The 14902-nt window shown below is 39.5% G+C and overlaps 1 protein-coding gene across 1 annotated transcript in view; it reads left to right on the top strand.

Moving 5' to 3' along the window:
- The window catches only part of PDSS2 (decaprenyl diphosphate synthase subunit 2), a 237750-nt gene that overhangs the window by 88816 nt on the left and 134032 nt on the right, over positions 1 to 14902 (top strand). The window contains exon 2 of the mRNA XM_037064977.1: positions 7464 to 7598. Within this exon, the coding sequence (XP_036920872.1) occupies positions 7464 to 7598 (135 nt within the window). The remainder of the gene's footprint in view (positions 1 to 7463; positions 7599 to 14902) is intronic.

Here is a 14902-nt window from a genome sequence, read left to right as displayed (position 1 = left end):
TGTGAAAATTAGAGCAAGTACATGTAAAACAGCACATGCCTGGCATTATAGTAGGTTATAGTTGTTGTCTGTGTCATTGTACCATTTTATCACTGTTTTAAGTGCCAAACTAGAGAGTTGTAATAAGGGCCCGGAAAGTGCACAGAAGGGGCAACAACTGGCGCTGCTTCTGTGAACTGCACTGTTATAGCCCTGGCCTCCAGCGCGCATGTACATCCCCATTTCCTTCTGGGTATCTGTGGAGACCTGTTGATTTGCTTGAGGACATACTGTGTTCCTTCTCTTGGTTACTCATCCTTCCTCGGTTCCCTAAGTACAGGAATTCTCTAAGATTCCTTTTCTCTTCTCTTCCCTGCCCTTCCCTTCTTTTCTCTTTTTTTCTCTCCCCCAAAATTCATCTATCAAATCCTGCTGCTTCAGCCATCACCTCTGGAAGGTGCTTCCCAAATCTATACCCACAGCATTTCCAGCTGCCTGCTGGGCGTCTCCATCTGGAAGTCCTTGCATTCAGAGTTAACATGTCCAAAACTAACTCATTAATTCCCCATTAACTCTCCTTTTTTCCAGTCTCTGCTGATGATAGTATTGTCACGTGTTTGAAACATGTTTGAATCTGAAATTCAGCCCTTGTGTTTCCTTCAGGGATTGATCCCTTCCAATGTCTCCCACATGCAGTCAGTTGACCACACTGTCCTATTCCACCTCCATTCTGTTGCCATCATTCAACTTTTCTTTTACACCCCTGCTGCCACTGGCCTAAATTAGGCCCTCATTATCTCTCACCTGGACTACTGAAAGGGGCTATTCCTAACTGTCTTTCCTGTCCTGTTTACTGTGTTCCTGCTGTATTGGTTCTGGAAATAGCTGTGTCCTCCTCTTTCTTCTCCAAACCTTCACACACATTGTTTCTTCTTCGAAATGCCCATTTTTCACTTCCCCTCCCTGCTTCAGGTCCAGTGGCTGCTTCCTCCTTACCCTGTAGGTCTCAGGGAGGTCTCTGGGCTCTCCTTCCCCCTAGTTGTTAGTTACTCCTTCTCTGCACTCTGACAGCCCTTGTTCATGCACATTTTATTATGGTTTTTAATCCAGACTGCATGAAGGAAGACTGCTGCTCACCAGTTCTCATCGTCATGTTAACCTCTGTCTGTTTCACATTGTGCCTGGCACATAATAACCATCAACTACATTTTTGACTGGATAAATTTGAGAACAATGACCTTACCATTCTTCTAGCTAGCATCCGTTGTTTGTTTTCTTCAGACATGCTTGACTTCGCCATCTTCTGCATATGCTCCAAATTGTCAATGTCCCTTCTTAAGAGAGGCACTGAATATAAATCAAGTGTTCCAGGTGAAGTGTGACCTGGACTATGCAAAACATGGTATCCCTGTAGATTTAGAGCCCTGGGGTTTTTTAATGCTCAGAAGCAAATTTTTCTTATTCTCTTATAGTTGTGTTTTTAAAGGTGTTAATGAAGTGAATTTAAAGAAGAGGTGTTTTGGAAACAATTATATAATTTACTCAAGCTGTTAATCTATTCTCCAGATTGTTAACTCCTCTCTTATGTGAAAATTACTGGTTAGATGGTATGCTTTTCTGACTGCTCTCTTGATTTCTGTTAACCAGTCCACTACAGTTGCTTTTCCTGGCCTTTTCAATAATGCGTTTGGAAAGTGGCAAGTGTTTTAATGATATGTGATGTTTAGGGTGGGAGCTAGGGTGAATTTCTCAACTTCTGTTATTTTGGGAGGTAGAAAAGGAAACAATATTTATAGGAAATTAGATATGCTAGTAAAGTGGGGAGGACTCTGGGAGATAGAAGGAGAAACAGTAGAAAAAAGAGAAATAGGAGTTGAGAAAAATAGATGGCAAAAAAGTAGTAAGAAAGCAGATGTACTTTTCTGATCATTCGATCACCTACCATGTGTTTCCCCAGTGCTGTGTACTTCACTCATACCATCTCTTCCATACAATGACTGTGGAAAGTAGACATTATTAACCTCATTTTATAGAAAAGGTGACAATGTGAGTCAAACAACTACTGAATGGAAGGATTTTTCAAACCTGTTTCTAAAGGAGCACAGTTCTAATTTGGCTTAGCAAATAGTTTTGTTCGTGAGATGAAGCAGATGGAGAACCACTATCGACTTGAGAGCCAGCTGGCCTGGGTTCAAATCCTGGCTCTATCAAGGCTCTGACGCCTACTAGCTGTGGTACCTAGGCAAGTTGCTTGATTTCTGTCTCCCTCATTCTTCTCTGTAAAATCAGGATAACCTTGCTACCTACGTTCTGGAGTTGTTGTGAATAAATTTTAGTTCATATACAGTAAATGGTTAGAACAGTTTCTGGCATATATAAAGTACTATGTGTGTTTGTTGTTGCTGCTGCTGTTAGTTTGTGTGTGTGTGTCCCCTGTGATAGGTCTTATCTCTGAGAAGTTTGAAGAAGGTGTTGTCAGAACTGTAGCCTCTTAGGGTTCCTGCTGTGTCATCATATCCTTTGTCCTAACCAGGCTTAACCCCTGAAATATGCACACACTCACACACATACAAGCATGTGCACATGCACACGCTTGCACTCACATCCTCACCTTCCTCTTTTCCCTTTCTAGAATTAGGAGCCAATTTAGACCCTCTCTTTAATATTGTTATACAGAAATAGAAGAGTAAAGAGTCATCTTAGGTGACACGTAAATAAGGATAAGTAGCACAAGTTGAAATTTGTAGTTTAAAGCAAAAAATTTACAAAGAGCTCCCATTTCACATTTTCTTTTTCTAAAATAGCATGCTTTCTAGCCTCTCTGTGGTTAAGGTCTGTAAGATTTAAGCAGATTGTTGCATGATAATAAAGAGCTTTGGACATCCCCGATGACTGTTTCTCCTGTGATATAGCTTAATTACCTTAATTTAACTTCCTGTCCTAGGAAATTAGAACTTATTTTTGAAAATCGTTAACCCTTCTAACTTGCAGAAGATCACTGACTAGATTGAGGAGAAAATATGTCAAGAAACAGCTGTAACTTACACTTTGCAGAGAGCCTGAAGCTCTTTCTTTTCTTTAAATATATTTTATTGATTATGCTATTGCAGTTGTCCTAATTTTCCCCCTTTGCCCTCCACTGCCTGTTACCCCCATTCCCTCCAGTAATCCCCCACTTTTTAGTTCATGTCCATGGGTTGTGCATGTAAGTTCTTTGGCTTCTCCATTTCATATGCTGTTTCTCACATCCCCCTGTCTACTTCGTACCTATCAATTATGCTTATTAATCCCTGCACTTCTCCCCCCCATTTTCCCCCTTCTCCCTCCCAGCTGATAGCCCTCCAAGTGATCTCCGTACCTATAATTCTGTTCCTGTTCTGGTTGTTTCCTTAGTCTTTTTTTTTTTTTTAAGATTAATTTGTTGATAGTTGGAGCTTTCTCTTATTTTGAAACTAATGAAAGGGCAAGAAGGGGCCCTTTTTGAAAATCCTGTTTGGAGGTATGAGGAACAAAGATTTTTCTTAAATAGTGGACTAACTCATTAATTTTGGATTAATTTTAATTAATATAATTAATTTCACTTGATTCTTTGTTCTAACTTCATCATGAAAGTCTTAATAATAAATGAAGTATTATAATACAAATTTTTAATGTTTTTTTTACCACAATCAAGAATTATATTTGTGGTGACTCAGTGGATTGAGCACCAGTCTGCGAACCCCAAAGTCCGCTGGTTTGATTCCCAGTCAGGGTACATGCCCGAGTTATGGGCCTGGTCCCCAGTTTGGGGGCGCACAACAGGCCCCTACACATCAATGTTTCTCTCCCTCCCTTTTTCCTTCCTGCCCCCTCTCTCTAAAAACAATAAGTAAAATCTTCAAAATATCAAAACATATAAAAGGGACATAGTGCAAAGTCCCCTTGCCACCTAGTTCCCCAGCCCACAGAAGACCACAATTTTGTTTTTTGTGTTGATACTTTATATAGTACAAATAATTTTGATTTTATTTATCCCACATACCCCTCCTACCACAGTGAGGTGGGTCATAGAGCAGATACATTGACCTTTGTTACGAATGAGGAAGCTGAGATGCCAAGCAAGATTCAGACTCTGAGCCCAGCCTGGACTGCGACCCCCTTTCAGACACTCAGCTGGGCGTTCTGTTCACCAGATGAACCTTCCTGTGGCTCAGTGGAAGGGAGCCCACTGTGAACCCCTCTCTAGAGTGAGCACTTGCCTCTGGCACTGACGAAACACTTTAGCGGGACTGGAGCTTTCTCCCCAGAGGTCTCTCCTATCGCCTTCTGACCCACCCGCCTCCTCTCCTCTCCCCTCCCCTCCCCTCTCCTCTCCTCTTCTCTACTCTCCTCTCCCCTCCCCTCTTCTCTCCTCCCCCCTCTTCTCTTCTCTCCTTTTTATCTCCCTCCCCTTTCCTCCCCACCTCTCCCCTGCCCTCCCCAGCACAGCTGATTCCCTGAGCTGTGGGATGTGACTGAGCCAAGGACTGTCCCACCTACATTCTGGGAGCATCTGGGAAAACTTCTGGAGGCCAGCGCCTGTGCAGCTGGGCCTTTTCATGTGTCTTCTCTCTGTCTTCCTGGTATCTGCCCCCGGGTCACAGGACAGAGACTCCTATTCCTTGTATCTGTTTTGCTACCTCTGCCAGGAAGCCTTCCCTGATGCCCCTTGATAAGAACCCTTTGATGGTCAGTTGAGAAAGATCATCTGGGTATCCATGGGCTCATTCACTTAACCCTTACAATAAGGGCATGAGACAGGCATGGAGAAACTTAGGCTCAGAGAGGCCAAATGACCTGCCCAAGATGACACAGCAGGCAAGTGGTCCCAGTGGTACTTAAGCCAAAGTTTTCTCATGACAGTTAGCATGCTTGGTGTACTGTAGCAGGCCACCTCTGTGGACTGCCCATACCCTTAGCTTCTGCCTACAGTGCTCAGGCAGTATATGTAGGGAGGTGAAGATCATAGGCTTGGGCTTAAGGTCATCAGGCCTCTGACTGGTGCTGAGGCCTGACATTGACACTTACCAGCTCTATCATTTAGGGCACATTTCCAATCTCTCTAAACTTTGCCAAGCTGCAAAGTGGAGGTAAGATTTGACTCATAGTGTCCTTGCAAGATCACAGTACCCCGTTAGAAAATGAGATCGTGCACATGGTACAGCCATCTGAGGGCTTGGTGGGGTGTGAGCATCAAGACTGTCTAAAAACTTATTTATTAAATCCAGTTCTCTTCTCTTGCTCCAGGCATTCAGAGGCCTAGACTCACCAGTCTTTGAGTTGGGGGCAGTGTTTTGCACAGAACTGTAGACATTTTGCACTGGGGCTGAAAAGATCTTGTCAGACAAACAGAGGAGAGGCTGCCGAAACCAGCGGGTGTGAGAGTGCTGGGATTTCCCCAGAGCGGTGGCTCTCCTGGCCTGGACCCTGCAGGTACCTGAGGAGATGTGGGGAGAGAGAAGCCTAGAGAAATAAAGAGGGACCAAACCTGTGTAGGAGGTAAATTAATAACAAAATCCGTTTTCAATCCCCATGATGGGGAAGGAGGGAAAAGAAACAGAACTCTCTGGGTACCTCCAGCCGCCCCCCAGCTGGTTGGCAGCAAGAACAGCGTTTTCCTTGAACGAACTCTCTGTTTGTTTTCCCAAAGGCCAGTTTTCTTTATGGATAGTTGTTTCTCCTAGGTTTACCAGTCTGCCCTTCCCACTGAGAAATCATTTCAGGTGGAGATGATCTCATAAATTTGGGAATAGAAACAATTAGGAACATTTGACTGTAAAATCAGAAAGGTTTTGTTTGGGAGGAAGTACTAAAACACAAAAAAACCCTAGAAAGCTGTCTTTTAGCTGGGCCCATCTGCAACACAGCAAAATCAATGGATAAATTTCTTACTAAAACTATGGAGGAAAAGCATTCTCTAGCATTTATATGAAACAAGAGATGGTCCATAGAAAATAACAACATGGTACCATAATTTCTAATTTTTCACATAGAACATGTCACCAGCATTTGCTTTGTTTAATATGCCATCTTGTTTTATTTCATGAATGTAAAAATTTATAAGTATAGCTACTTTCCTCAGGCCTTGCCAGCCTGTGGGCAGTCAGGGTTGCACCAAACAGTAATAACTCACGTTTTTCAGTTTTTGCTAGTGATCAACAGAATAATGCCCCTTATCCAAGATGTTGGTGTCATAATTCCTGGAATCTGTGAATATGGTAGGTAGGTTACACGGCAAAGGGAAATTAAGGCTGCTTACTAATCAGCTGACCTTAAAAGGTGATAATCCTGCTGGGCCTAGTGTAACCACAATGGTCCTAATAAGAGGGACACAGGATTGTTAGAGTTGACGTGACTGTGGAAGCCGGGGCCTGAGCGATGTGGCCATGAGCCAAGGAATGCAGGCAGACTCTAGAATGTGGAAGAGGTAAGGAAATGAATTTTCCCTAGAGTTTCCAGAAAGAAACACAACCCTGCTGACACCTTGATTTTGTCCTTGTGGACCCTCTGATGTCCAGAACTGTAAGACAATGAACCCGCATTATTTTAAGCTGGAAAAAAAAGAATTATATTTGTGTGTTGTTTACATATGCTGCAAATAGATTGCAAAGTAATCTATTTGATTATTGCTCATGTGTATTGTTCTAAATATTAATTTATTATAATATATTACCCAGACTAATGATGCCATTTAGTTCTTGTATGACAACCATTTGCAATACTTAAAAATAAAACAACAACAGTGAGAAAAAAATAACAGTGTGTTCCAAGAAAGTATTCCTGGCCTTAGTTATAGTAGTAATTATAAAAGCTCAATCCTCATAGCAAAAAAATATGACATTCTGAGTCAGAGCCTAATTGTTGCCTAGAATCATAATACTTTGTGCAAGTAATAGGAAATGACAAGATACTTCCTCATGATATTCATTTCCACTTTACTTCTCAAACATCTTTTGAGTCATTTGGATTAGGTTTAATCCCTTCATTCTTTGAGCTTCTTCTTCACCTGTGAAAACTGAAATCATTTTTTATCACTCTCCTTTACCACCATCACCAAATAATGTCTCTTCATCTAAGCCATGTAGTCTGTGTCTATCTCAGTTGCTGTCAACTACCGCAAGCAGTTTAAAACTATGGGTTCTTCTTGTTACCAGAGCGAATGGTTAGTATTTCCAGGCTGGATATAGACAGTGGGGAAAACCCAGAAAGAGGAGAGAGCCAGATCATCAAGCTCGCAGTTTGAGATTTCGACTTTTACAGCCGGCGGGGGTTGCTCCATTTGTTTGCTGAACTCGTTTCCTCTTATTCCCCCAATCCAGTTTCTCTTGCTTCCCCCAACCCAGTTTCTTTTCAACAAGTTCCATTGCCTGATTTGGGAAGTATGGGCATATTTGTAGCAATTTGCTAACATAATGTGACTGATCTTAGGAGAGTATATTAATCTTAACCTTTTTATTTGTTGGCAGAGGGCTTGTACAAGACAGCCGGAATAACCTCCAGTTGAGGGGCTTGGTGGTGCTCCTTATTTCTAAAGCGGCCGGGCCCAGCAGCGTGAACGCTTCATGTCAGAATTATGACATGGTCAGTGGGATCTACTCATGGTGAGGAATTGACCTTTTGACATTGCTCTGTAAATTGTGTTTTCTTATACTGAACAGTAGTCGTAGAAGTCACTTTAGTCCTTTATCATCCACTAAATGAAAGATAAATTAAAATATTTTGTAAAGTTAAAAAATAGGAATTTCATTGTTAACGAGTCTGGTAGTCTTGGCTGCTCCATGTATAACTGGTAGATTTACCTGTACCTGTGTGACGACACTTGCATTACTGCCGCGGGCGTGTAATATTTTCTGTTCATTACTTCTCCCTCCCCCTGCAGGGCGCCGTCATATCTCTGCAGAGACCTCTGTCACTTAGCCCAAGAGTTTTGAACCTACTTGAACTGATACATACTTGTAAAATAATGATGCAACCACCATTTTAGCAGATGTAATCTATGTCAGTGCTATATCGTTTCTTTTATTTTGCCTATTTTTATGGCGAAGAGTTTTTACTGAAGTTACTGGAATGAGAAATTTTTACATGTCACATATTTAGATTAAAATACATTTATGAGTATGTATTAGTCACATTTGTTGCATGTAAAACTTCAAATTTAATTTTTTTAATTACTGTCTATTTTTTAGTAACAGTATATCATCAGTAACTTTATTTAATCTTAGTAGAGTGCTTGATACTGAGTTAAAAGCCTCTATAGAAGTAACAATCTGCAGGTGAACTCTAGCACATGAAATTAAAACTACCCTAAAAAACCTGATGACAAGGAAATTTTTCTCACGACAAGAAGCATTTCTAGGAACTTTGACTTATGGCTGATTTATGAGGGGGAATCCCCCACAAAACCGAGTTATCTTCTGGAGGATGGGCTCTTGTAGTACAGGCTTCTGCCACTAGGTGAGTGTTTGTGGAACCCATCTGTAGCAGTACACCAGCTGGGTTTGTTGTGAGAGGCTGTGTTTGGCTTCAGTGAATTTTTTTTTTTTTTGAAGGGTCTTTCGGTGCATTTGCCCATTTTGTGATGGGTGATTTACATGCACACCTGCCCACAATGCACCAAGTGTTTTTGACTGAAAGCGGCATTATCACTGTGCCCCATCCTTGCTATTCACCCAGTCTGGCCCTGAGCGACTGTTTTTTGTTTCCCTGGATGAAAAAAGCCCTCAGAGGGAAACGTTTTGCTGATGTGGAAGAGGTGAAACAACAATGGGAGACGCACTAAAAGACATCAAAACTGATGAATTAAAAAACTGTTCTGAGCAGAGGAAAAATGTCTCGATAGGTGTATTGCCATCAGATGGAGAGTACTTTGAAGGTGGCTGGAGTTTCAACATGTAAGAATAAATACACAGTTTTTTATAAATCATTTCCATTTGAGGGAGGTGCCCCTTTGTATCTTACTGGTTTAATTTAAAACTCAATCCACCTCTTAGATTTTTTTAAATTGCTAGTGGTCTTATCCATACATGTTTTTTCTTCTATAATATTTAGAAATGATGGTTGCTTGTTAGCTATGAAGTCCAGTGATCCTTCCTCATTGATAAGCAAGCCAAATTATTACTGTCGTGGCTGCAGATGACCCACTCCTCCATCCAGAATAATTTTTGCAGACCTTTTACCACTTATCCATATAAATATCTTTACTAAAAGAGGTATCTTGGGATCATTTTTAGTTCCTACTCACTCTGGAATAATTTATGTTTTTTCGTGCTTTGTTGGTTTCTTAACATTTTTATGATAATTATCCCATTTGATCCTTGCAATAATTCTGCAGATAGGAGTTGTTAAGATACTTATTTCACTCCTGAGAAAACAGATACAAAGATCTTGAGACTTTTTTGAAGTAGCACAACTGGCCATTGAGAAAAGTTGAGTCTCTAACTATAGTTTTTTCCAGATCTCGTTTGTTTATTTTCTTGATTCCATTCTTCTTTTCTGGTCAGATATAAATCAGTTATTTCATGTGTAGATTAGACTAATTATTAAGTAAATATACCAGAAAAGGTCTTCTTTTTGTATTTCTTTGAAAAACTCTTGAATTAAAAGCAAGTTGGCAAATCTTTAATACATTTACATCCTTCCCTCAAAGTGTTTGAATTAGAGGTCAAACTGTACCTTACAAACTTTGTAGCAAGCTCTTGACTGAGTTAAGTTGAAATAACTGGAGAAGACACATAAGGATCTATACTGAATACCAATAACCTGTTAATCCCTGGAAAGCAAACAAATTTCACATCAACTTGAATCCCATGTATTTCTGTTTCCTGTTAGGAATTTCTTTTGTTTCAGCCTGCTGATTTTGACCTTGCTTTATTGGGTAGTTGTCTACCCTTGCAAGTGGGTAACCATATGTACCTGCAATGAATACCAGCCAAGTTTTATTATCTCTAATTCTAAAGTAACCCATGTAAAGTACTGTTTGACACATAAAAAGTGTTCAGTAAATGTTTGTTACATAAGTGAATCATCCCTGTTTTATAGAAAAAGAAGCTAATACTGAGATTAAGACTTGTCTGAAATCCTCTAAGTAGAAAGTGATAGAGTTGGGAGTTAAATCCTGGCTTTACTCTGAAGTATATACCCTTTCTACTGTGTAGGTGCTCTTATCTATACAAGGTCTATCCAGCAGTATCCATCCATTTACTATGAAAAATAGAGACATTTAACAAAGAAGATACAAGACATAAGAATATGGTACATAGGACAATGATACCTCAGTTCCCCTCAAAGTAGGCACCTCGGGACCTCATCTAGTTCCAGTTACCATAAGTTGCCCCATCATATTTTCCTGAATCTCATAGACAGTCTGAAATCTCTTCCCTTTTTAAAGGTGATTTTAGTTTTGCAAAAAGCCAGAAGCTTCAGAGCACCAAATCTGGGCTGTATGTGGGGTGAATCACCTGGGTGATTTGATGTTTCTCAAAAAAACTGCACTAGACGTGATGCATGAGTCGGCACATTGCCAAGATGAAGCTGCCACTCACCAGTTGCCTGTAGCTGAAGCCTTCTGAATCATCCAAACAGTTTCTGCGGAGGAATGTTCAAGCTTAACACAAAATTTGATGCAGATTCATTGTTGCTCTCCTCACTCAGTCATTTTGAATGCCATGGCCACACAGCACACACGCTCACTCAATAGTGTCCACAGCCCCCACTAACTACTACAGTGAAGTCATCACTGTTCATGCATGAGCATTCCAGTCCACTCTCCTTGTTTTTTATGTTAACATAAAGAACAAACCGTTCTTTATGTTAACAGTGGCTAGTCTTTTTCTTGACAGACCTGGTATACCTCCAGTGCACTGTGATATGACCTTGTGTTTCAAGTTTCTTATCTAGCCTGTAAGTAACACCTGCATCACCTTCTGAGCCTTCACAGGAACGTATACATTTGGTAGTTGGTCATGGTAACATGAGGAATTGTAAAGAACTTTGCAAAAGAGTAGGTGTTGCATTATGAATATAAAATTTTCCAAATAATATAAACGGGATTCATACCCCACTGTATAGAATCCATAATTACATTTAGGGAACAATCCTGGTTTCAGGCTATTTTCTGTAATCAAACTTAATCCAGCATGTCATTGGTGATGCTTGGGTGTTTTATGCACTTGTTAATATGAAAACATAATTTGGCATAGTACTATGAGAAACCATTAATTTCTCTATCCCTGAAGTCATTTGTTTGGCTCCTATTTCCTTAATTGTTCAAGTGTAACTTTTGCTGGAGGTTCATATCCATATTGCCACAGTGAATTATTTAACATTTGAGGAAAGCACTGACTTGGGAGCTTTTTAAATTCACCTCCAGACTACTGGGATTTTACATTGTTGGTGTTTTTCTCTCGTAAACTTGACTTTGATGTCAGATAATGGATCCTGAGTAAATTACCTAAGGGACCAAACTGAGTTAGGTGACCTCTTTTGTTTGGCCTAAGGATATAACTGATGGATATAACTTGTAGATGTGTCTAAGTGAACTTACCATATGGCCAAGAGAGGCAGAATTAAGGTAAAAAGGTAATAACTACATTTTGAAAAACAGGTAAGAGAACTACATTTATAAAAATGCACTGTAAACATCTACCATAGCCTTTTGCCAAGAAGACTATGACCATTAACATTTATTCCACCAATTCTGAGTTTAAAAATTGGTTACAAAGGTCATCAGTCAAGAAAATTACTAAATTTAATGTAAAAGTATCCCTAGCCACTTCTGAGAAAATAAGTTTATAATTTCCTGTTCTGTTAATGATAGGATATGTCTGTGTAGAAAAAGTAGATCATTACAGTTACAAAACGTAACATTTCAGATTATAGACTTCTCTAATATAACATGACTATTAAGTTTAAAAATTAGGTGAATTTTTTTACTAATGGTTTATCTTTCTCAGTTTTGTAGCTGTAATTGACTCAGTTATTTCTCATCTAACTAGTACTCATAAAGAGACCACGTATCTTTTTTTAAAATTATTTAATTATTTTTCAAGTACAGGTTTCTGTCCATTACTCCCATCCCACCCCCCTGTGCTCCCCCCTCCCATTTCCACCCTTCTTAGTTGTTGTCCATGTATCCTTAATATGTGTTCCTCTAAATCCCTCCCCTATTTCCCCTGAAATTCCCTCCCCTCTCCCCTCTGGTCACTGTCCCCCTGTTCTCTATTTCAGTGTCTTTGGTTATATTTTGCTTGCTTGTTTGTTTTGTTGTTTAGCTTCCTGTTAAAGGTGAGATCATATGGTATTTGTCCTTCAACACCTGGCTTATTTCACTCAGCATAATGCTTTCCAGTTCCATCCATGCTGTTGCAAAAGGTAGGAGCTCCTTCTTTCTTTCTGCTGCATAGAATTCCATTGTGTATATGTACCATAGTTTTTTGATCCATTCATTTACTGACAGGCACCTAGGTTGCTTCCAACTCTTGGCTATTGTAAATTGTGCTGCTATGAACATTGGGGTGCATAGGTTATTTGGGATTGGTGTTTTAGGGTTCTTAGGATATAATCCCAGCAGTGGAATTGCTGGGTCAAAAGGCAGGTCCAATTTTAGTTTTCCAAGAAAATTCCATACTGTTTTCCATAATGGTTGTACCAGTCTGCAATCCCACCAACAGTGGACTAGAGTCCCCTTTTCTCTACAACCTCTCCAACATTTGTTGTTTATTGCTTTGTTTATGATGGCCATTCTCTTTACAGGTGTAAAGTGGTATCTCATTGTGGTTTTAATTTGCATCTCTCTGATAGCAAGCGATATTGAGCATCTTTTCATGTGTCTCAGGATCCTCTGTATGTCCTCCTTGGAGAAGTGTCTGTTCAAGTCCTTTCCCCATTTTTTAATTGGGTTAGTTGTCTTCTTAGAGTAAAGTCGTGTGAGTTCTTTGTATATTTTGGAGATTAAACCTTTGTCTGAGGTATCATTGGCAAATATGGAGACCACGTATCTTAATCCTGTCTTCATTGCCTGAAATTTCCCAAAACCTCCTTTTAACTCTGGTGGAAGAGATTGACATAAGTTTGCTAAACACATTTTCTTTTCTTTCTCAGTATCCAGCTAGACTGTATTTGCCAGCTTTATATCTCTGTATCTTGCCATTGCCTGGGACATATTATTCATTTAAATCTTTAGATGACTGAATCTTTGGTTAGCATAAGTATTCTAGAACAAAATAAACATTTTAATCACACATTTACAGTATGTGCCTTTTAGAGTAGTTTAAAATGGACCATGTCTTACAGTGCCTTACAGCTGTACTGTATTATGTCCTTTGCTGCCTCCATTCAGGGTCTGAGCTGTAATCAGACTCCAAAGCACTGTTCATGGAACAGTCTTAATTTTTTGACTCAGTTATTGTGTAAAGCAATATACATTGTGGCATTTAAAGAAGGAACAGTATTAGTGGACTACCACGAAAAACAAAAAGTAAAAAAAATAGCACAACAAAAAACATTGTAGATGTTTTAAAAATGTTTTAAAGGAGTCACAAAGAGCTATTTATAGCGCTCACCTCTGGGGAGAGGCAGCTGGTAGGAGGGAAATACTCATTTTATGTCCTCTTTTGTGTTCGGAATTATTTTTGCTTAAATATTTTATTTATTTTTAGAGAGAGGGGAAGGGAAGGAGAATGTGGGAGAGAAACATCAATGTGTGGTTGCCTCTCATGTGTCCCCCACTGGGGACCTGGCCTGCAACCCAGGCATGTGCCCTGGCTGGGAATCGAACCAGCGACCTTTTGCTTCACAGGCCCGTGCTCAATCCACTGAGCTACACCAGCCAGGGCTGTGTTCTGAATTATTTTTAACTGTGTTTCAAATGTCTTATCTAGCCTCTGAGTAACAGCTGCATCACCGATTGTTTTACTAATTTACACTTCTTAAAAACTGGTTAAAACAACAACAACAAACTGGCTGATTAAAGGTTAGCCTAGTCCTATCACTGGAAGGAGGGCCTTGCAGTCCCTGAGCTGATCTGAACTTTTTATCTTTGACAAGGTCAAATATCCTATGAACATGGGTAAACTATAGATATGTTTTTTCATAAAGAAAGCAGGAATGAAACAAAATGATGTCTTTAGATTAGCTTTCTTAGATTTACTATCCATATTAAAATTGATACCATCAATTTGTTGTGCTAATTCTTTTTTAGCTCAGTGTATTATTCAATTGATTAAGGTTAAATTAGTGATAAAAATGCTAAGGTAATTGTTGGACTTCAAGAACTAATCACAAGAAAAGCATTATATACATAGTAAGTTAAATCTTGAAAACGAATTTACTGGTTGTCACATTACTTTCTTCTCAGGGAAGATCGGTGAGGCTTGGCGTGCCGTGACAGAGAAGTGGTAGGGTCTTTGGAGGCCTGTATGAAATCTTAATGTAAGAAAAGAAGTGGAGAACTTAAGAAGCTATGAATGGAGCAAGTTTGGGTTTTTTTAAATAAATTTTAAATTTAGGGAATTGGTCTTGGTCTCAGTTGAAGATATTGTAGTTCATAATTTATCATTTTAATATGGTACATATTAGATTTGGATGACTTCTCATTAGAGTAACAATAGGCTGTGACTATCAGTCCTCACATCACATATTAGAATTTGTCTGGCACTTAAAAGTGCCAAACAGAATTAACAAACTGCATTTCCTTTGGGGATTGACCAAACCAAAAAGCACTTGAAAAATGAGGCTTAAGTAGGAACATGTTGATCATATGATTTATGTAGGGCTCAGCTATATTAATGTGAAATAATTAATATTAAATATAAAGCATTAAAAGAAACTGTTATTATTATCATTATTTGATGATGACATCTGTAAATGCATTAGAACATAGTAGAAGAAATCTCACTGACCTGATAAT

Source organism: Sturnira hondurensis, unplaced genomic scaffold, assembly GCF_014824575.4.
Source record: "Sturnira hondurensis isolate 20B ecotype Veracruz unplaced genomic scaffold, ASM1482457v3 Scaffold0015596, whole genome shotgun sequence".
Taxonomy (NCBI): domain Eukaryota; kingdom Metazoa; phylum Chordata; class Mammalia; order Chiroptera; family Phyllostomidae; genus Sturnira; species Sturnira hondurensis.
Note: the sequence above shows the minus strand (reverse complement) of the source record. Positions and strands in the feature narration are given on the sequence as shown.